Source organism: Pan troglodytes, chromosome 19, assembly GCF_028858775.2.
Source record: "Pan troglodytes isolate AG18354 chromosome 19, NHGRI_mPanTro3-v2.0_pri, whole genome shotgun sequence".
NCBI classification, from domain to species: Eukaryota; Metazoa; Chordata; class Mammalia; order Primates; family Hominidae; genus Pan; species Pan troglodytes.
Window position 1 is genome coordinate 68,432,361 of NC_072417.2, and position 23,673 is coordinate 68,456,033.

Genomic DNA, 23,673 nt, shown 5'->3' on the forward strand with positions numbered 1-23,673 from the left:
CTATTATTTAACGGTGGTGGGCAAACTGAGGACTAATCTCAAGGTTCCCATAACTGATGGGGTCTTTGAATTCCAATCCTTGTCTCATTTTCCCAACCTGCCTGGGAAGTGGGTGGTTAAAATTTAAAGCCTGGAAGAATGGGGGAAATAGTTCACAGGCATGAGGTGACCTGCAGGAGAGGCTGATGGTCTATAGGAGATTGGAGGATGAGTTTGGCTTAAACATGTTGATTTAGAAATGACAGAGGGATTGGAGGCAATGACCAGCAGTCCACAGATCAGTTTAGGACTCTGTGAACTTTAGTGGAAGAGATTACAGAGAACACTGGCTAGGAGCCAAGGCAAGAAGGCTTTGGAAAGGCATGTTTGCCTTTGAGTGCTTAACTTAGAGACTCATGCGGGAAAGAATCTGTGGATCTCTTTGAGAAGCTGCAGAACAGCAGATACACCTGAATCCTATTCATGTTCATCCAGAAACGCAGACTTTAAAACAACCTTGTTGTTCTTCCTTTGTTTTGTTTCGTTTGGTTTTAGGGGGTTGGAGGGGAGGGAAGGGTGTCACCGGGGGAGCATATGGGTCATTTGTTTGCAGTTCACATGGGTTCTTAGTGAACATCAGCGAATATTGTCGCTGATTTCGTCTCCTGCTTCACTCTCTTTTCTAAAAACAAAATATTTAATGTAGCCCAAAGGAGAATAGTCAGTTTAATAACTAGCCATGACAGCTTTTTGAAAACTGCAGGTTTCAAATAACTAGGCCTGCACATTTTCACCAACTCAGACAATTAAAAAGACTCCAGGGACCTAGGTGGTGCTGATTCAAGTGGCGCATATTGTCATTTAAAATGGAAAGTCTGTTTCTGAAAATAGACTCCAGGTATGGGAGAACTTGTTTCTCTGCTGGAGAAGGTAGCCCATCCTAGGGGGACCGAGGTAAATTGCTTAGTGGCTCAACATCTACATAGTTAAAATGGGCCCATTTGGCCCTACCTACTTCGCAGAGTTGTTAGGAGGGCAGAATGAGGCTATAGATAGGCAGCGTGTCATTGGACTAGGTCCGCCAGATGCAGAATGTTGACAAAAGCAGAAGTCCCCTCCCCTCAGACTCCTGTGGGGAAAGCTGGCAGCCTTGACCACCATCACCGCTCTGCACACCATAGCAGGGATATGAGAAGGGGCTGAGGTGAGCATTGGACTGGAGGCTCCTCCAGCTGTCTCTTGTTGCCTGTCCTCTAGTGTGTAGAGTTGCAGTGTGGCTTGAAATGGTCATCACACCCACCATCACCATGGCAGCCCTGGGAGGAGGGACTGGCTGCTACTCTCTCAAGAAGGGATAACTGTTGCACAAAACACTGCAGACTTTGAGCTGGCCAGCAGTTGACCAGCTGACCTAACCTCCCGTTTTCCAGGTCTTAACCTACCATCCATTCCCTGCAAGTACAGAGGAAACTAGAAAGCTACCCTTCTCCCACCATAGTTCTGTAACTTTGGGATGGAGTGAGAAGCATGGCATTGTTACCAGGTGATAGGGCTCATTGTCCAGTGCACTAGAAGCCAGTATTATGGCACTGGGTCTTTAAGAAAAGAAAAGCTTTTATTTCATGTCAACCAACAAGGAGACAGGATCCAGCTCAAATCTGTCTCCCTGTGCTTGCTGGCTTTCAGGCAGCATTTGTATTAGAAAAGGTTTAAGGGGTGGATTTTGGGATTAGCAGGTGATTGGTGGCAGGAAGAGTGAGGTCTGGAAAGTCCTTGGGCATGCACGGTTATCTCTCTCTGCATCCTCATGGATGCTTTGTGCAAATTCAGCGAGGGGGGTGAATGTGAAACGTGTGGCGGAAGTTCTGGCTGTGACGTCAGTAAGCTCGTTCTGCACAGACTCCAGTTGGCCATATTGGTCCCAAACAATTTTAGCCAGCCTTATCTTTCAAGTAGAGGGAGTTTTAGTGTTTCCACAAGCTTTTATTTAATTTTTTTTTCCTTATCTGCCATCCTGTAAGCTCGAGAATTTCTATTAGTCACTGGTTTAAGTCTTTGGGGCATGGTTTCAATATGAGTGTGGGAAGGGGGAAGCCATTGCCTCTTGTTTCCCATTCGTGACCATCCCTACCCACTTCAGTGGGCCCAGTGTTGCCAGACCTGAAATATACCTCATGTGGGTGTTTGTCTCTGGTACCGTGGGTTCATTTCTGGTCACCCTATGATATTTCCTTGACCTAAGGTACTAGCACAGCTATCGGGTAGGAGGAGGCCAAGGTAGAAGGCACAGAGCCATTCTTGCCTCACCTTCTGCCACACAGTGACCACACATGTCTGGGGAGAGGCTCCCGGCCCAGGGAGGAGGAGGTGGAAGGTGCACTGTCATAACCATCACAGGGGGCAATGGCGAGAAGGCTCATGGGCCACATGCCTCAGCCATTAGTTGTCATGTCTGTTGTACCCCAACTTAACTGACTTCTAACAGGCTGTGGTTATGAGTTCCGCTGGTCTCACCTCTCAGTAGGTTCAAGGGGGCAGATTTTGCTGACACCTTAGGCAAGGAAGCGTGATGATAAACACCACTGGAATGAGAGGCCTTGTTAATCCAGCCCAAGCTCCTGCCAAGTTAGAAGCTGAGGAGTCTAGTCTGGGCCACTTTGAGTACTGATGCATGATCCCAGGGCAATGTGCTATTCTGGGCACAGGGTCACACTGGGTGACATCTAACAGGCTTTGCTTGGGCTGTAGCTAGAGGGAAATGGGAGCTGGGGAGTGTGACAGGAGGGAAGTGTGGACTCTCCACCTACCAAGGGGCCTTCCCACATACTGTCCATCCCATTCAGCACCCTGAGGTGGGCGTCATTTCTCCCACTTGACAGATAAGGGAATCAGACCATGAGGCAGAGTAACTGGCCCCAGGCCACACACAACTACGTAGTGTCACAGTCATGATGAATCCTGTTTGTCTACACCTTCTGATGAACTGAGCTACCACCTCGTGCAGGACAGGCCCAAGGAAAGGGGCTCAGGCCAGAGTGGGAGCATTGAAACAGGGTTCAAAATGTCTGTCTGCCCAAACCAAACGTTAATTTGTATACTAATAGTTTAAGGGCATAGATATAATACAGACCTCCCCCAAGAAGTGACCTTTGAAGCCAACTTCTTCTTCATGTGACGGAATACATCAGACACCCTGTCTGCCGGGAATCCTTACCCTTCTCCTAGTGAGCCGTGGTCTCTGGCCTAACCAGAAGCTCCTTAAAAATACTAGTGCATGAGATGTAGCATTGACAGGAGCCCTGGCCTGTGGGTCAACAGTTGCTTTGTCAAATGCAATCTTGCCCTTGGCACAGCTCGCCGTTCAGGAGGATGGAGGAAGTGGACGAGAGAGAGGGAGGTAAAAGAAGGGAGGGAAAGGAAGCAGGATGCCTGGCTGCCTGGAGCTTCCTTGGGCTCTTGTCCATGAGAGGAAGCCATACCTACCTCTTTGGGGTTTGCCAACTCTTGTCCAGGAACCTATTGGGCTAGAGTGGAGGGGAACTGCAGAGTCTCCCCTTCCTTTCTCTTCTGCCCCCATGAGGAGGAAGTGAAGTGGAGCAGAAAGAGCGTGGGCTATGGTTGAGCCCACTGGAGTCTGCACTCCACCCAGCCTCCCCCTGGCTTTCTAGCTGTGTGACTTTAAGCAGGTGGTTTCACCCCCTCTCCCTCTCCACTTTTTCCTCTTTAAAATGTGGGATACAGTGCCCGCCTCGCAGAGGCTGATGGTTCTGTGGAGTGTTGTGCACAAGGCTCCAGCCCAGGTCCTGATGCAGGACTCTCATTCTGGAAGGCTGGGTGCCTGGCTCTCCTTGGGGCACAATTAGGCTTCCTGGCTGCATTCCTGGGGCATTCGCATGAAAAAGAACATGGGCTTTAGAGTGAGAAGGATGGGGAGGTGAGTCTCTGTTTTTCCTTCTGCGTGGGCAAATTATTTAGCATATCTGAGCTTGTCTTAAGCTTTCTGTTTTCTATTCCTTTATTTCCACATCTGGAAAATGGGTATATGAACTATTCTACCTTCATATAGCTATTGTGACGATTAAATGAAGTAATCTCTGAAGAACCTTACTATCAGTATTACTGATATTACCAGAGAGGTGGCTCATGTTTGTAATCCCAGCATTTTGGGAGGCCAAGGTGGGAGCATTGTTTGAGCCCAGGAGTTCAAGGTTTCAGTGAACTATGATCACGCCACTACACTGCAGCCTGGAGACAGAGCAAGATCCTGTTTAAAAAAAAATTGCTGATATTGATTATTCGGTAGGCCAGGGAAGCCCATCTACCAGCCTACAGGACGTCATTGCATTCACCTTCTCAGTAAATGGCAACAGACTCTCTTCCTAATGTTTACACATAATGGATTGAACTGGCTTAGCATCATGCTTTACCCATATTTCTCTTGACAGCCTGTTACTGTGTGGAGAGAATTGCTGGATAAGAGCCACTGAGATCAAAGGGATCTTTACAATGGGCCTTTCAGTATATTTGTTCTGTAATCATGGACTGAAAACTTACTGAGCACTTGCCATCTGAATGAGGCAAAAAGGAAGTGTGTGTGTGTGTGTGTGTGTGTGTGTGTGTGTATGCATGTGTATGTGTATGTGTATGCATGATTTGTTTTTGCCTTAAAATTAGTACATCAACCATGTAATGTGCAGGACATTTAAAAAACGTCAGAGCCATGACAGGTTTCCAGCTACTGGGATCCAGGACACCTTCCAATTTCATCTTTGGCTAAGACTTTCTATCTCTTTTTTCTTCTTCTTTCTTTCTCCCCCTCCCTTTTGATGCCTTTCCTTCCTTCCATAATACCTTTCTTTATTCTTTCTTTATTTCTTCTTTGATTCATTCTTACATTTCTTCTTGGTTTCTTAATTCCTCTTTCTTTCTCTCCCTTTCCTCCCTGCTGCCCAATACACTTCTGACCTCAGGGCATAGATGCATTGAAGGGCATCTGCTGCTGTGGCCTTTTGGATGGGAACCCTGTAGGTCTCAGCTAGGTTGGTTTATCAGCTATAATGTATTCCTTGATTTGGTAAAACAGCCTGCAGCAGAGCAACATGCTTTTACCTCCTCTTTTTTTTTTTTCCTCATCCCATTTCCTCCCTCTCTTTGGTTTCTTCTTCCTTTCTAGGGGGTTGAATGGTCTCCTCTCAGCGGCCTTTTTTTTTTTTTTTTTTTTTTTTGAGACGGAGTCTGGTTCTGTCACCCAGGCTGGAGTTAAGTGGCGCAATCTTGGCTCACTGTAGCCTCCGCCGCACAGGTTCAGGCGATTCTCCTGCCTCAGCCTCCCAAGTAGCTGGGATAACAAGCGTGCGCCACCATGCCCAGCTAATTATTTATTATTATTATTATTATTTTTTTTAGTAGAGACAGGGATTCACCGTGTTACCCAGGGTGGTCTCGAACTCCTGGCCTCAAGTGATCTGCCTGCCTTGGCCTCCCAAAGTGCTGGCATTACAAGCATGAGCCACCATGCCCAGCCTTCTCTCAGTAGCATTTAACACAGACTCCTGGAACATACATGCACAAAGTGAAAAAAAATAACATTTTTAATTTCTGATTTTGAAAGTGAAGATCCTCATTATAGACAATTTGCAAAATATTGAAAATAAGAATTAAAATTTGCCCCTGTTCCTCCCAAGAGTCCCGGTTAGGATCTGGGGGGCGTTGTGTCCAGCTGCTCAGTAGCTCATGCTGTCCCCTCCATGCAGGTTCCATCTAGAATCTGGGGCAGCAGCAGGTAAGGCCAGGTCACTGTTCCATGGGGCTTACATGGGAGTGGAGGGAAGAGATCAGCAATATCAAACAAATAAAAAAGATCGTTTGGGATGGAGATAAATATTGTAAAAAAAAAAAAAAAAAACATCAAACAGGGTGGTTTGATGGGTATTGAGCAGGGGTAGAGGAAAGTCAGAGGGTTCGAGGAATTGGCATTTATGCTAATGTCTACATAACCTAGGAGGACTAGGTAGGCAGAGAGCAGAGGAAGAATGTTTTAGGTAGAGAGGAAACTAAATACAAAGGCCTGGGTGGGATCACATTCAGGGGACGCAAAAAGCAGAAGGAAGGCCAGTGTGGCCAAGTGTATGAGTGAGGTAGAGCCGTGGATCTGATCATATGTGGCAATGGGAAGCCTTGGGAGGGTTTGATATGGGGATGTGACCCACACGGGTCTGCATGTTTAGAATTATCACAGTGAACCGCTGTGGAGACGTGGGAGATAGAAAAGGGATAATGGTTAAAAGTTGCAGTAGTTCAGAGGACAGACAGTGCTGGCTTAGACAAGGGGAATAGTCTGTTTATTTGATTTACTTTCAAGTATCTCTGATCTATTATCTGTATGTTGTATATGTGTTTATATACAGACCATTTATTGCACACACTTTCCGGGTACTACAGATTGTGCTAAGCACTTTGTATGTATTATCTAATTCATTTTTCACATAGAATCAGGCATAGTAATCTCCTTTTGCACATAAGGAAATTGAAACTCAGGTAGGTTAAGAAAAGAAGGGGGAAAAAGTCGACGATAGTCCCTTTCCCCAATACAGACCTTATTAGGATTTAGAGGGGCATTGTTTTGGGGTCATTTATTTACAAAGGCCCAAGTTTATAACATACAGGTGACAGAATCAGCATTCAAACCCAGGTCTGACTCACTTCACAGCGTAAAAGACTGTCCTGTACAAATTTAAATCCTGCTATAATGTTATTGCGGGTGTAAACACTCTCCCCCTATGCAATAACTCAGCTTATAGGTCAGTCTCCGTTGCCATGAGAATGTTTACCAGACAATCACAGAAACTCACTGTACACAAATAAAGGCTTATTGTTCACTCATCTGTAATTGCTATGGGTTGCTCAGGTGGCTCTGCTGATCTTGGCCGGACTCACATATCTAGAGTTCAGGTGATTTAAGCTGACCTAGGCTGGCCTCTTCTTTCATTTTCCAGCAGGCTAGACTGGGCATGTTTATGGTAATGACAGAAGTGCTACAGAAAAGGGGCAGAAACATGCAAAGCCTCTTTAGGCCCAGCCTCAGAACTAACACTATCATTTCTGCCACATTCTGTTGGCCAGTGCAAGTCAGAGACCAGCCCAGATGCAAGAGGTAGGGAAATAGGCTCTGCCTGGAAGTGCAGGTCACATGGAATAGGACATGAATGGGTTGGGAATGAGCCTTTGGCCATCAGGACATTAGTGTTAAGCTTTTGCAGAAAGGACTTGTTGGACAAATAACAGATTCCTGCTGTGGGAATGGAGACCAGCTAATATGGCCTGAGTCCCGAAAGCCCATATCCTTAGGCTGTATTTGTGAGGTTTTAATTTAATCTTTGTATATATCGTGAGCACTCTTTGTTGACCTTATAGTGTTGCTATCGTCTCCTAAGTTGATTGGCTCCCTGAATGTAAAAGGATTTTCAGAGGCAGGCATGGTTTGTAGCAAAGTCAGCTGTAATCCCTGATGATGGTATCATCATCAAGGGATGCCAAGAGGGTAAAAGCGCTATTTCAGATTATGGCTACATGGGGTCCAGGAAGTCATGACAAGTGAACAGACCCTAAACTGGTGATGAGGGGGAGGGCAGAGGTGAGCAGGAGGGAAAGATTTGGCACCAAACTTTGAATCACTAGGAGTTTCACTCATCAGCTCTAAAGGAAACCCTTTGGCGAAAATAAAAATTGTCTTCTCTTTCCTCAGCCTTAATTGATAGAGGATAATGTTATCAGCTGGCTAATGCTCATCAGTGATCAACATTAGACTACTGTGTTTTGACGTTACTGCTGCAAATCTCCTGCTTTATTAACTGCCTGAATGAGGAGCACATCAGAAAGATTGGAGGTGTTGCATTTAGCCTTTAGGATGAAATAATAAGTAACACTATAATTTGTGACTTTGATGCAGACATAAATTTAAAAAATAAACCATTGACTAGAGAAGAGATAAAGACAGAGTGCTGCTGTTCCCCTTCATTGATGACTGCTTGCTAATCAGCTAATTGAACACAAGCTGCTAAATTCTTGCTAAAATACGAAAGAATATGAAATATCCTGTTTCCAGTTATACTATTTGGAGGTTTAGCCATGCCTAATCTGTAACAAAAGTAGAGGCCAACTTTGGGTTTGAAGGTAACTTCTATTCTTTTTCCAGATTTCTTTAAGCCCTTTGTTCCACCCTTTCCTCCAGAAACCCTCCTTGGTTCTTCCGGAAGTGACTTTCAGCAAGAAGCTTTTAGAAAGACAACAAAACACAAAAAACAATGTTCCAGTAACTGCAGAGGCTACATGATGGGGTTGATCTTGTCCACTATGGATCTTTTAAATAAAGCTTTGGAAATACCAAGCTCAGACTTAACAAATACAGGAGAAAAAAATGGCATGATTATCTCAATAAATAAATATCAAAAGGCATTTAAGAGAACTTAATACATTATTTCTGGTTTTAAAAATTATTAATAAAACAAGGTTGGAAGAATTGGAACTGCCTTACTTTGTCAAGTTGTATCTACTAAGATACTAGAACAAGCCTTTATATTGAAGGATCTGAAGAATTAAAAGCATACTCCTTTAAAGTCTGGGACAAGCAGTGATCATTAGTCTCAGTCTCTCTTTCTTCTCATTGTCTTGTGGAAACCGGCTAATGCAGTGAGATTGAAAATTATTAAAAAGAAAGTAGGAATTATAAACATAGAAAGGATGCCACCTCTGTCTATAGAGGCAGAAGATGAGATTGTTCACCTAAAAACTAAGAGATGTTAGAACTATTAGAACTAATAAGAAAGTAAAGTGGCTGGATATAAACCAGTAACTTTTAAAACCAGTAGCTTCCTATATAGCAGCAGTAACCACTTAGGAAATATAATAGGGTAATATACCCTAGTAACAACTCTTATAATACATTTAAGGAATAAACTGAAATGTGAAAGGCTAAAATAAAGAAAACTATAAAACTAAACTGATACATGCTTTTAAAAAAGCCCACAAAAAATAAAAATGGAGAGCATACTGTGGGTGTATTCAATATTTTAAAGATAGTTGTCCTCAAATTTACCTGTGAAATTGTCATTCAAAAACGCCAAATATTATTATATTTAAAACGGTAACTTTAAATATAACTTAACTAATGTACTCTGAAGTTTACCCAGAAGAGTATATGTATAAAAGTACCTTAGAAAATTTTCTAAAAAGAACAAATAACCAATAAACATGCAAGATGTTCAGTGTCACCAGTAACAAGGGAAATGGAAATTATAACAATAGTAAGACCAGCCTGGCCAACATGGTGAAACCCTCTACTAAGAGTAGTCTCTACTAAAAAATACAAAACAATTTTAGTCTCTACTTAAAATACAAAAAAAATTAGCTGGGCGTGGTGCTCAGCGCCTGTAGACCCAGCTACTCGGGAGGCTAAGGCAGGAGAATGGCTTGAATCCAGGGGGTGGAGGTTGCAGTGAGCCAAGATCACGCCACTGCACTCCAGCCTGGGTGACAGAGCGAGACTCTGTCTCAAAAAAAAAAAAAAACAAAAACAAAACAATAGTAATAGTTGTGCATATCAGATTGCCAACATTTAAAAAATCATATTGTGTGAAACGTGCACTCTTACAAATGGTGGTGCAAGTGTAAATAGCTATGACATTTTTTGGAGCACAGTTTGGCAGTAGGTTTTTAAAATTTGTTATTATTTTTAATTTTAGATTCAGTGGGTACATGTGCAGGTTTGTTACATGAATATACTACATGATGCTGAGATTTGGCGTTTGATTGAACCCTTCATGCAGAGAGTGAACATAGTACCTAATAGATCCTTTTCAAACCTTGCCCCACTCACTTCCTCCAGCTTTTTAGAGCCCTCAGTGTCTACTGTTCCCAGCATTATGTCTGTGTGTACCCAATGTTTAGTTCCTACTTATAAGTGAAAACATGCAGTATTTGGTTTTCTGTGTTAATTCATTTAGGATGATGGCCGCCAGCTGCATCTGTGTTGCTGCAAGGGGCATGATTTGATTCTTTTTAATGGATACATAGTATTCCATGGTGTAGATGTATCACATTTTCTTTATCCAACCCACTATAGATGGCACCTAGGTTGATTCCGTGTCTTTGCTATTGTGAATAGCGCTGCGATGAACATGCGAGTGCAGGTGTCTTTTTGATTGAAGGATTTATGTTCCTTTGGGTATAAATCCAGTAATGCGTTGCTAGGCCAAGTGGTAATTCTATTTTTAGTTCTTTGAGAACTCTCCAAACTGCTTTCCACAGGGGCTGAACTAATTTATATTCCCACCAACAGTATATGAATGTTCCCTTTTCTCTGCAACCTCACCAACATCTGTTATTTCTTGACTTTTTAATAGCCATTCTGGCAGTATGTTTAAAAATATAAAATGTACATGCCTCTTGCGTGAGCAGTCTCACTTCTAGAAATCACTTCTATAAAAACATATACCTAAAAATCCATCAGTTGAGGAATTATACATCGTTATATATCCAAACTATGGGATACTCTTGACCCTTTAAAAAGAAAAAGTAGTTTTATTTGTACTAACATTGGAAGTTGCATATGGTATATTGATAGATTAAAAAAGTAACTTGAGATATGTGGGTAGTATAATACCATTTGGGTTAAATCACTTATGTGTAAAAACCGAGATATAAGAGGTTCACATCAAGATGTTAAGGGTGATCACCTCTGGAAAGACAGTGAGTGGGACTGGGGGGAAGAGGAGAATAGCAAGAACCAGGACTTTCACTCTCTTTACACATTCCTGTATTTGTTAACATTTCGCAGTGAACATCTTTGATCATTTAAAAAATTAATGATGCATTCTTATATTGACAATTCTTATACTAAAATTTTGAAAATCCACAGGAGATAGGAAAAAATACCCCTTACTTGTGATACTATTGACATTTTGAAATGAAAGGAAAAAATGAGTTTAGTAGAGTTAATTCAACAGAAAATATAAATATATAAGATGGCACTAAGGTATCTTTGGGGAGAAACAGGACCTGGTTTTGTTTCGCAGGTCCTTTGCCATTTGCTGTTTGATACTGGGGAAGCCACGTACCTTGTCTGTGGTCCAGTTAGGTTTCTCCACTCTGCAGGTAGGGCTGACCTACTTCCATTGGAGGAAAAACCTAGAGAGAAAGAATGTCAAGAAAGGTTCCACCTGAATGGGAAGTGTTATTGTTAGAATGTCCATGAATGAATGTCAGAGTCCAGCATCTCAGAGGCCATCATTAAATGAGGAGCACTTTTTGTAGAAGCTGAACTCTGAAGTATGCATCATGGTGAGGAGTCAGGTGGGGATAAATGAATAAAACATAAAAGACCATGTGGTATGGTAGAGGAGGAGGTTGTGTGTGTGTGTGTGTGTGTGTGTGTGTGTGTGTGTGTGTGTGTACAGCTTAAGAACATTTATAAAGCAATAAAGGAGAACATTTTGATACAGCATAATAAACAATATTGGATGGAGTACTAAGGAGGAGCTTGGAGCAATTCGATTTGGGAAGTATTAAGAGGTGTTACATGATGATAGGAGATGGGTGCACATGCCTGTGTAAGAATGGGGAGGTGGGGACATTGTAGTGATGGGGCATTGGCATTGGGTAGCTTTGTTATTAAGTTCAAAGAGTTTCTAAAGGGAAAATAAAATCCCCATTTGAATCACAGGTGGCTCATTTTCTGAGGCAATCTCAAGAGGCACAAGATCAGATCTAGCTTGACACCATCCAGTACAGAACTCAGCAGTCTCTAGAAGCTGGAGCTGAGCTACAGCTTGGCTAATGAGAACTCTGCATCCTCTGCCAGCACCTCAGGGCCCATCTCTTCCTCTTTGGCAAGCAGGATACAAAGAGAGCGCAAAGCAGAGTGGGACCTAGAAGGTCACCCAGAGCATTCATTTTGCAAACTCCCCACCAGGCCTTTCCAGAAGACAGATGATCACGGTTTCACAGTTTTGCTAGAATCCGAGCCAGTGGCTTCATGCTTCGACCTGGGGTAGGTTTTAATGAAACCTAAAGAATACTTCACACATTGACCTACCATTGGCAGTGAGGAAGAGGGGGAGATGGGCCAAACACAGCTGAACGACATCCTCTCATTTATTCATGGGGCGTGAGAGGAGTGATTGTAAAATTCAGATGAAAACTAGAAGTTAAAATTCAGAGCTCCCAGTATAAACATTTGGGTCTGGTGTGAAGTTCACTTTCACCAGTAAGACACATTGAGAAACACAAGAAACCCATTGTTCTCTGGATGTTTGTGCATTTCAGTGGTTTTGCCTGTAGGACCCTCAAGTGGAAGTTAGATTGTCTCTATTATGTTCTTTCTAATTTGTTAAATATTTCTTGAACTAATCTCCTTCTCACTATCTCCATTGCTACCGTTAATGTGTACACTGTTTATCACAACAGCCTTGCATCTCATCAGTCTGCAGCCGTGGCTCATGCAATCCGTTCATCATGCTGCCTGATTCTTCTTTCCAAACATCAGCTGTTTGTCACTTCACTGCTCAGCATCTCTCAGTGACATTTGGATTGTTCAAAATCATATCCCCACTGCCCACCTTCTTGGCCACATCTCTTGTGCTTGCACCTCTCCCCACTCTGTTTTCTTCTGATTCAATGTGACAGCTACCCAAGACTATACGTGATTCTGCAAAAATGCAAACCTCTGTCTTGTCTTGGCACCTAGAATACCCTTTTTTTTGCTAATTACTCTTTGTCTCAAGATGCGGCTGTACCAAGAGTCATCTCTAGGAAATGCTCCCTAACCTCCTTTGTGTTACGTACCATTTCCTCACACTGTGGAAGCACATGAGAATTACTTCCATCCCAACATCTATACTCTCCCCTAACTGGCTAGTTATTGGTCTGTCTCCCTGACTCACCTGGAAACCACCCTCAAGGTGAAAATTACGTAGTTCTGTTCATTGCATCTTGCAGAGTGCCTGGCACATCGCTGTGTGATAGGAAAGAATGAATGTGTATTTTTAAATTGGGCTTCTCCTTCTCTAGTTTTTGAACATGTGTATGTGGGTTTCTGTTTTGCCTGATGTGACGTGAGTCAAGTCATACTCAACCTGCTGTGTTCTCAGAAATGCAGTGCGGATGAGTAAGATAAATCATGTTAGCATCATATATAAGTGAGCTGAAGACTCTTACCACTCATCTCAGAGCACCATTAAGTAGCTGCCTACTGGGTCTCTCTAGGGTGTTCATGAATTAAAACTCCTGTGTTGTTCCAGGTCAGCTGTTGCCAGCAAACCGCAATACACCGAGTCCCATTGATCCTGACACCATCCAGGTCCCAGTGGGTTATGAGCCAGACCCAGCAGATCTTGCCCTTTCCAGCATCCCTGGCCAGGAAATGTTTGACCCTCGCAAACGCAAGTTCTCTGAGGAAGAACTGAAGCCACAGCCCATGATCAAGAAAGCTCGCAAAGTCTTCATCCCTGATGACCTGAAGGTAAATTGGAACTGGTAATCAGTCTTTGGGCAAATGGAGAGTGGGATCCACAGGCAGATTAAAAGGGTGACCCCAGGATGATCCCAGAAGCTACTGCATGAAGGATTTCTGATTTCTGATCCTGTTTCTTGGCATGTGACTTCTAGGCCAGTTGTTTCCTCTCTGGGTATTTTTTGAAATGCACTTTTATGTCTTGATGCTGAACAGAAACAAGGAGAAGCAGTAAAATGTTGGAGTGATTTTAAACCCATGAAGGAAGCAAACCTGCTCCTATCTGCATGGAAACCGACAAAAGTCTAATAAAATTAAACCCCACATCTTTCAAGGTTGAGAAGAGAAAGAAAATCATTTGAGAAGGGCATCTGAACCTCATCGCCCTCGAAGGGTTACCTTCCTTTTAGAAAATTTTTGATAATTTGCTGCTGCCATTTCCCTGTAGGCTGCGAGGAATAACAGCCAGAGATAGGACCTTCCTCCATATTGCCAACCTTGGATGACCAGGGTGGGATTTTGTGAAGGAAACTGGTAGTTCCCTGACACCATTTATATGTACTGTTCACTTTGTATCTTAAGTAACGATCACTTGAATATCTCACCGCTAGATTAATTCTAAGTAGGTTTTCTCTGCAGTGTTGAAGGGACACCTTATTTATAAAGGGAAATAGATTTACCTTGGAAGTCAAATACAGCTTAAAACAAAATTAACCAGACACAATAATGACATCTTAGGATGAAAATTCTTTCCAAAATTATGCCATGTCTGCTAATGCCAAAATAGAACCATTTCTTATTAACCATTGCTTAGAACTTTCATGCTTCTTTCCAATCATGTGGGTACTAGAGATATGATTATTACGTAGTCAAGGCCTTGGAACCAGGCATAATTAGCCCTTTTCTACTGTCTGCCCCCCATCTCTCAAACCTAACTATTGTTCCTATTTAGAGACACTCCTAGGCTGGGAAATAGGAATTTGAGACAACGTCTGAACTGGCTTAGACCAGTTGTTCCTGCTTTACGTAGCTAGAAAAAATGCTGGAAGCAGAAGTACCTGGCAAATTTAAATCACTGCTGTCATCGACATTCCTGAGATTACCTTAATTGATGCAGAATAGGAAAACATCAGGGCTGAAGGGGACCTTAGAGATTCATTTGTCCACAATTACCACTTTGCAGTTGAGGAAATGCAGAAAATGGAAAGCTGAAGTCAGCGGATCACTACCTGTTAGAAAAAGGCTTAGCCTGGCTCCCAGGTTGTCTTGCTTCCCAAAAGGTCACAGCAGCATGTTGGCCCTGACAAGGGCTATAACGGGGGCCCATGGGTGACAAATCAATGGCTGTCACCCTGAGAATCAAAAAAGGAAATCACATGGTAAAAACACCAGAAAATCTAAACTAGTCAGGACATTGATGGTTAGACTGAGATGGGGTAGAAAAGGGGCACCATGGGCTCAGGTCTTGGGCAATTAGGTACCTTATTTCAATGAGATGCCTTTCCTAGTCTTGTCTTCTTAGTGATCCAATTTTTAATGGTGGTTTTTTTTTTTTTTTTTTTTTTGAGATGGAGTCGCACTCTGTTGCCCAGGCTGGAGTGCAGTGGCACGATCTCAGCTCACTGCAAGCTCCGCCTCCCCGGTTCACGCCATCCTCCTGCCTCAGCCTCCTGAGTAACTGAGACTACAGGCGCACGCCACCACGCCCGGCTAATTTTTTGTATTTTTAGTAGAGACGGGATTTCACCGTGTTCGCCAGGATGGTCTCGATCTCCTGACCTTGTGATCTGCCCACCTCGGTCTCCCAAAGTGCTGGGATTACAGGTGTAAGCCACCGTGCCCGGGCTTTTTTGTGTATTTTAAAGCCTCGTATCTTAAACTAAAGCCAGGGATCCTGTTCAACGTGGATTTTCTCTTGAATGGAGGGTAGTTTGAAAGGATGCTGCTATGAGTAATAGACAGAACTTCCAGCCAGACTTTCACAAAGTCTCCAGATTTATCAAAGAGCAAGATTAGTTAATAACCCAGGTAACCTTGGCAACAAAGAGGCCAGACAAAAACCATCTGTGCTGGAATTACACATATTGCTGCTGTCATGGTCAGGCCTGACCTTTCCACAAAGCAGGTGGGGAATGGGCAGGAACATTGTCCTGCCAGGTGTCCTTGGATATTTTTTAGTTGTGGATGAAGTCTCAAACTAAAGACCATGAGCTAATATAAAGCAGGAAGCAGAGCTGTAACATGTTTCTCCTTCCGGCAGAAAGGTCTGAGCTAAGGGTAGATGGAGGAGAAGGTGTTTCTGGCCCCCAGCATTGGACAAGTAAACCAGTTCAGTGAAATGGCCCCACTAAAAATGATCTTCCCTGTAGCTGCCTGAACTTCCTCTCTTGAGCCAATCATTAGGGTTAGCATGCATGCGCTGGAGAAAGAAGGGAGAATTGAGGTTGACATGCTGGGGTACCTAGCTGAAAATCCATTTAATTACCTTGATTTTTTAAATGCTTTTAACGGTCCATTCATTCACTTGATGAATTTTTTCAAATGCTAGTGTGTGCCAACCCTCTAACCATGTATCAGGGGCTGGGAATACCGAGGTGAGCCAATACTGATACTGTTCCTGCCTTCATGGAACTTGTAGTCTGGTGAGAAACAGGGAGTGTTGATCTGTTGGGTGGGGCAGGGCTAAGTGGGTCCCTTGTTGCATGGAGGTAACTGGGTAGCCAGATGGCATCAGCAACTGGGAGAGGGAAAGGGGGCAGAGGATGGAGTGCCAAGTTTATCAGCCCCGCTCAAAATCCCGCTTCCCCCCCGCCCGCAACCATTCTGCGATAACAAAGGGAGGCGAGCTGGTTTTTCTAGTCCAGGACACTGCTTTCGTCATTCCTGCCTTCTGTATCCTCTTCTTGACCCGGTTCCCAGCTCCCCTCCCTCCCACCTGAAAGGTTTGTTTTGCATTCCACACCTTGGCTGGCTCATCTGCATGTGTGGACAGGTGAGGCTGGGAAATGAGAGCACTTTAGAAGTGAGAAGAGCTCTAATAAGTTAGAGAGAAGTTGGTTGTTACCCTGAAGTCAGCTGGTGACTCCCTGGTCTTTAAGACCTGGTCAGAATTGTCTTACACCACATCAAGCCTGTGGCCTATGGTGGGACCCCCCATTCCTCCCCCATCACATACATGCAGTTTCTACAGTGTTCCAGGGGCTTGTTCTTATGTACCCCTTCGCCTCCTGGGCTCCTGTTCCCCCATGTGCAGACTCTGATACATCCTAAATCAAGTCCTCTTTTGAGTGCTCTTGGAAACCACACTCCCAGGCACATTGTTGGGTATAGATTTACTGATACTGTGAAGGGAGTGGAACCCAGGCTTCTATCAAAACACAAATAACTTCCATCAGAACTGGAGGCTTCACCACTGTTGTTAACTGGAGGCTTCATCACTTTGGGCCCCCTCACCACCATGACGTCATTGACTCGCCTGACTCCTCCCAGCCTCTCCCCTGCCTCCAGCTCCCCTGCTTGCTTTCAGAAGCACAGACAACAAATTCGGCCAACAACCATTGCACACCTGCCCTAGCTTGCTCACCCAGGTATTCTTCAAAGAGCAGCCTCCTCCCTCTTACCCAGAAGAATTCTGGTATCATCTATTTTGAACATCGTTTTTTTACCCTGTTGCATATTGTTATGAAATGTATAAAAAGCTGGGGGTGCTTTATTTAAGATGATAGTACTAGTTTGTGGATGGCAGATAGGAGGTATCTACACAGTTTCTATCCCACACTTTCTGTATTTGTGCAGGGCAAATGCCTGTTGAGGGTAATGGGCAGTTTTGGGGGTGGACCGCTGACCTTAGACTTTCCTTGCAGCCTTGGCCCCAACCCATGTGACCTCCTTCAATGCCAACTGCCCCTTGGAATTCTGAGGGGGGCAAGCACTGGCCTGACGCATTTATTCTGGGTGGCATGTAACTGCAGGTAGTAGCATTGCTAGGACTGAGGGATTTGCCGTTGCAAATTGTTTGAAAAGGGGAGTTGCAAAATTTACCAGGTGCCACCATCAATGAATTGGGAAGATCTAAAAGAAGATCCCTGTTTCTTAGTCTTCTTAAGAAGTTTTTCCTTTCTGTCAGGGAGGCAGCAGTGGGGGTGGAGGGCAGGGAAGGAAGGATTGTTTTTACACTGACCACAGTAAAATATTACTCAGGCTAATTAAGGCCTAGAGAATGGTTAAACAAGAAATTAGAGTAAATTATGTAAATTCTGGCCACCAATATGAGTACATTGATTAGCGGCAGGTTGAAGATTTTTTTTTTTAATTTCTATTTTTAACTACCAAAGTGTATGTATCTATTATATGATATTGTAATAGTTCAGAATAATATAAAAGGTAGAAAGTCTTACGTCTTTGCCTCTGCCAATCCCCCTTCTAGAGGCTCCACCTTTATAGATTAGTATAAATCTTTTTGCGCCTCTTTCTATGAATATATGATTTTTAATCAAACTGGGATGAGACCATACATATTTGTGTGTAAACTGTCATTGTTTCCACCCACATAGTGGCATATCATATGAACATCTTTCTGGTGCAGGTGGGTCATTATTTTTAACAGCTGCCAAGTATCCCTTTGTATGACTGCATCATAACGTGGTTGTTAAATCTCCTATGCATAGTTTTTCCTTATTTTTTCTACTGCACATAATGCTGCAGTGAACAGTTTATGCTTGTGTGTACGTGCACATGTATGAAGATTGCTACAGGACAAAATCCTGGAAGTGGAGTGCTAGATCAATAGTATATCCATTTAAATAGTTGATAGATATTGCCAAATTGCCTTCTAAAATTTTTGTACCAACTCATACCCAAAAAAGCATATGAGTGCCCTTGAGGGAAAAGGGTTCTTAAAATGTTGAGCAGGGAGAGTAAAGAAAGTTGAAATGTAATTTAAGGGTGAGGTGAGCCACCTGCTTTCATCCAGCCTCTGATCTCTGCTTCATTGAGCACACCTCTGCTGGGCAAAGAGTAGGAGCCTGTTGGGACAGATCGGTGGGTCCTTGCTCCAAGAAGGAAGTGTGGCTCATGGGCCACGCTCTCAGACATGCAGAAACTGTAAAGGAAGGAGACACAAGCTAAGAAACCCGGGCTGGCACCTCTGCACAATCCTGGAGCCTGCCCGTGCCCTGGCTGGCACTGGGCTTTGCTGAAATCTAATATCTTGTTTCTTTTTCCCTTCTGTAACTAATGAGCAGGATGACAAGTACTGGGCAAGGCGCAGAAAGAACAACATGGCAGCCAAGCGCTCCCGCGACGCCCGGAGGCTGAAAGAGAACCAGATCGCCATCCGGGCCTCGTTCCTGGAGAAGGAGAACTCGGCCCTCCGCCAGGAGGTGGCTGACTTGAGGAAGGAGCTGGGCAAATGCAAGAACATACTTGCCAAGTATGAGGCCAGGCACGGGCCCCTGTAGGATGGCATTTTTGCAGGCTGGCTTTGGAATAGATGGACAGTTTGTTTCCTGTCTGATAGCACCACACCCAAACCAACCTTTCTGACATCAGCACTTTACCAGAGGCATAAACACAACTGACTCCCATTTTGGTGTGCATCTGTGTGTGTGTGCGTGTATATGTGCTTGTGCTCATGTGTGTGGTCAGCGGTATGTGCGTGTGCGTGTTCCTTTGCTCTTGCCATTTTAAGGTAGCCCTCTCATCGTCTTTTAATTCCAACAAAGAAAGGTGCCATGTCTTTACTAGACTGAGGAGCCCTCTCGCGGGTCTCCCATCCCCTCCCTCCTTCACTCCTGCCTCCTCAGCTTTGCTTCATGTTCGAGCTTACCTACTCTTCCAGGACTCTCTGCTTGGATTCACTAAAAAGGGCCCTGGTAAAATAGTGGATCTCAGTTTTTAAGAGTACAAGCTCTTGTTTCTGTTTAGTCCGTAAGTGACCATGCTAATGAGGTGCACACAATAACTTAGCACTACTCCGCAGCTCTAGTCCTTTATAAGTTGCTTTCCTCTTACTTTCAGTTTTGGTGATAATCGTCTTCAAATTAAAGTGCTGTTTAGATTTATTAGATCCCATATTTACTTACTGCTATCTACTAAGTTTCCTTTTAATTCTACCAACCCCAGATAAGTAAGAGTACTATTAATAGAACACAGAGTGTGTTTTTGCACTGTCTGTACCTAAAGCAATAATCCTATTGTACGCTAGAGCATGCTGCCTGAGTATTACTAGTGGACGTAGGATATTTTCCCTACCTAAGAATTTCACTGTCTTTTAAAAAACAAAAAGTAAAGTAATGCATTTGAGCATGGCCAGACTATTCCCTAGGACAAGGAAGCAGAGGGAAATGGGAGGTCTAAGGATGAGGGGTTAATTTATCAGTACATGAGCCAAAAACTGCGTCTTGGATTTGCCTTTGACATTGATGTGTTCGGTTTTGTTGTTCCCCTTCCCTCACACCCTGCCTCGCCCCCACTTTTCTAGTTAACTTTTTCCATATCCCTCTTGATATTCAAAACAGTTACTTAAGATTCAGTTTTCCCATTTTTTGGTAATATATATATTTTTGTGAATTATACTTTGTTGTTTTTAAAAAGAAAATCAGTTGATTAAGTTAATAAGTTGATGTTTTCTAAGGCCCTTTTTCCTAGTGGTGTCATTTTTGAATGCCTCATAAATTAATGATTCTGAAGCTTATGTTTCTTATTCTCTGTTTGCTTTTGAACGTATGTGCTCTTATAAAGTGGACTTCTGAAAAATGAATGTAAAAGACACTGGTGTATCTCAGAAGGGGATGGTGTTGTCACAAACTGTGGTTAATCCAATCAATTTAAATGTTTACTATAGACCAAAAGGAGAGATTATTAAATCGTTTAATGTTTATACAGAGTAATTATAGGAAGTTCTTTTTTGTACAGTATTTTTCAGATATAAATACTGACAATGTATTTTGGAAGACATATATTATATATAGAAAAGAGGAGAGGAAAACTATTCCATGTTTTAAAATTATATAGCAAAGATATATATTCACCAATGTTGTACAGAGAAGAAGCGCTTGGGGGTTTTTGAAGTCTTTAATATTTTAAGCCCTATCACTGACACATCAGCATGTTTTCTGCTTTAAATTAAAATTTTATGACAGTATCGAGGCTTTTGATGACGAATCCTGCTCTAAAATACACAAGGAGCTTTCTTGTTTCTTATTAGGCCTCAGAAAGAAGTCAGTTAACGTCACCCAAAAGCACAAAATGGATTTTAGTCAAATATTTATTGGATGATACCGTGTTTTTTAGGAAAAGCATCTGCCACAAAAATGTTCACTTCGAAATTCTGAGTTCCTGGAATGGCACGTTGCTGCCAGTGCCCCAGACAGTTCTTTTCTACCCTGCGGGCCCGCACGTTTTATGAGGTTGATATCGGTGCTATGTGTTTGGTTTATAATTTGATAGATGTTTGACTTTAAAGATGATTGTTCTTTTGTTTCATTAAGTTGTAAAATGTCAAGAAATTCTGCTGTTACGACAAAGAAACATTTTATGCTAGATTAAAATATCCTTTCATCAATGGGATTTTCTAGTTTCCTGCCTTCAGAGTATCTAATCCTTTAATGATCTGGTGGTCTCCTCGTCAATCCATCAGCAATGCTTCTCTCATAGTGTCATAGACTTGGGAAACCCAACGAGTAGGATATTTCTACAAGGTGTTCATTTTGTCACAAGCTGTAGATAACAGCAAGAGATGGGGGTGTATTGGAATTGCAATACATTGTTCAGGTGAATAATAAAATCAAAAACTTTTGCAATCTTAAGCAGAGCTAAATAAAAGATATCAATATGAGACACAAGTGGACGTAGAGTTGGCCTTTTTACAGGCAAAGAGGCGAATTGTAGAATTGTTAGATGGCAATAGTCATTAAAAACATAGAAAAATGATGTCTTTAAGTGGAGAATTGTGGAAGGATTGTAACATGGACCATCCAAATTTATGGCCGTATCAAATGGTAGCTGAAAAAACTATATTTGAGCACTGGTCTTTCTTGGAATTAGATGTTTATATCAAATGAGCATCTCAAATGTTTTCTGCAGAAAAAAATAAAAAGATTCTAATAAAATGTATTCTCTTGTGTGCCAGGAGAGGTTTCAGAAACCTACCTCGTCTTACAAATTTAAACACTTTGGAGTCTGTACAGGTGCCTTATATGTAGGTCATTGTCACGATGATACACACACACGAACACTCCCTCTGGACTGGCTGCCTCTCCATCCAGGGCAGTTAACTAGCAAACAAGGCAGATCTGCTTCGTGGAGCGGGAGGCCATGGCTTGACTCTGAGTGATTTGGGTCAACCGGAGTCAGACACATGTCTGCACACTGCAGCTATTATGAGAGTCCCTTTGTCATTTTTCACCTTTTCATCCTAAGCATCTTTCAGAGATTAATTATTTGGCCATTAACAATGAATCCAAATCATATCATACTGACATCATCTAGACATGATTTGGAAGGAACAGCTTAGGACCTCCTGATGAGGTCACATTGTTGTTTCTTTTAACTAGACTTGGCAAAGAAAGGCAAAAATTGACCAGCCTATCTTTCTGCTGGTGCTGCCTTAAGGAGGTAGTTTGTTGAGGCGAGGGCTGTAGATCATTACTTCTTTCTCTTCAGGAAGTGGCCACTTTGAACCATTCAAATACCACATTAGGCAAGACTGTGATAGGCCTTTTGTCTTCAAATGCAACAGGCCTCCACGGACCCATCCCTCAAAGCAGAAGGACCCTTTGAGGAGAGTACAGATGGGATTCCACAGTGGGGTGGGTGGAAACCTGTACTAGACCTGTACTAGAGGTTCCTTCTAACCCACTGGTTTGGTGGGGAACTCACAGTAATTCCAAATGTACATTCAGATGTCTAGGGTCTGTTTTCGGAAGAAGCAAGAATTATCAGTGGCACCCTCCCCACTGCCCCCAGTGTAAAACAATAGACATTCTGTGAAATGCAAAGCTATTCTTTGGTTTTTCTAGTAGTTTATCTCATTTTACCCTATTCTTCCTTTAAGGAAAACTCAATCTTTATCACTGTCAATTAGAGCGATCCCAAGGCATGGGACCAGGCCTGCTTGCCTATGTGTGATGGCAATTGGAGATCTGGATTTAGCACTGGGGTCTCAGCACCCTGCAGGTGTCTGAGACTAAGTGTTCTGCCCTCCAGGTGGCGATCACCTTCTGCTCCTAGGTACCCCCACTGGCAAGGCCAAGGTCTCCTCCAGGTTTTTTCTGCAATTAATAATGTCATTTAAAAAATGAGCAAAGCCTTATCCGAATCGGATATAGCAACTAAAGTCAATACATTTTGCAGGAGGCTAAGTGTAAGTGTGTGTGTGTGTGTGTGTGTGTGTGTGTGCATGTGTGTGTGTATGTGTGTGAATAAGTCGACATAAAGTCTTTAATTTTGAGCACCTTACCAAACATAACAATAATCCATTATCCTTTTGGCAACACCACAAAGATCGCATCTGTTAAACAGGTACAAGTTGACATGAGGTTAGTTTAATTGTACACCATGATATTGGTGGTATTTATGCTGTTAAGTCCAAACCTTTATCTGTCTGTTATTCTTAATGTTGAATAAACTTTGAATTTTTTCCTTTCTTTCATGTATTTTTATTAACAGTTGGCTAGCAATGGTATTCTGTTCCCACCTCGGTAGCAAAGAGACCATTTGTAGAGATTACTACCTAGATAATAAAATGATAATACTATATAATTAGTAATAAATTAACATTTATTGGGTAGTTATGTGCCAGACACTGTGCTAAACACTTAGATGGAATATTTTATTCCATATTAGCTCTATGAGGTAGGGACAATTATTATCCCCATTTACAGAAGACAAAATGGAAAGTTAGGAGAGTCACGTAGCTTACCTAATGTTACAGAGGTAAAAGTGGCTGAGATGAATTCTGATCCCTGGAGTGGGCATTATTTAGAGGGGTGGTTCCCAAAAGCCAATCCACAGACTGTCTTGTTCTCTAATATATAAAGAATAATTCAGCAACATCTAGGAGTATAAATCCAGAGATTCTGAATCAGTAGTTCTTGGATGGGGCCCAGAAATCTGAATTTTTAAACTGATCCCAGCCAACTTCCATGTGCAGCCAAGTAATTGGTGTCAAGGATTTATAGACTTGG

General features: G+C 42.7%; 1 protein-coding gene across 3 annotated transcripts in view; it reads left to right on the forward strand.

The window, feature by feature from the left end:
• The window catches only part of HLF (HLF transcription factor, PAR bZIP family member), a 59,923-nt gene extending 36,790 nt beyond the window's left edge, over positions 1 to 23,133 (forward strand). For 2 of the 3 annotated variants that reach the window (XM_511894.7, XM_063799876.1), the window contains exons 3-4: positions 13,275 to 13,495; positions 18,730 to 23,133. In XM_511894.7, the coding sequence (XP_511894.2) occupies positions 13,275 to 13,495; positions 18,730 to 18,945 (437 nt within the window). In that variant the 3' untranslated portion in view covers positions 18,946 to 23,133. Of the gene's footprint in view, positions 1 to 13,274; positions 13,496 to 18,726 lie in introns of all 3 variants that reach the window. The other variant, XM_009432865.4, reaches the window with a different exon arrangement.
• Positions 23,134 to 23,673: the final 540 nt, after the last annotated feature.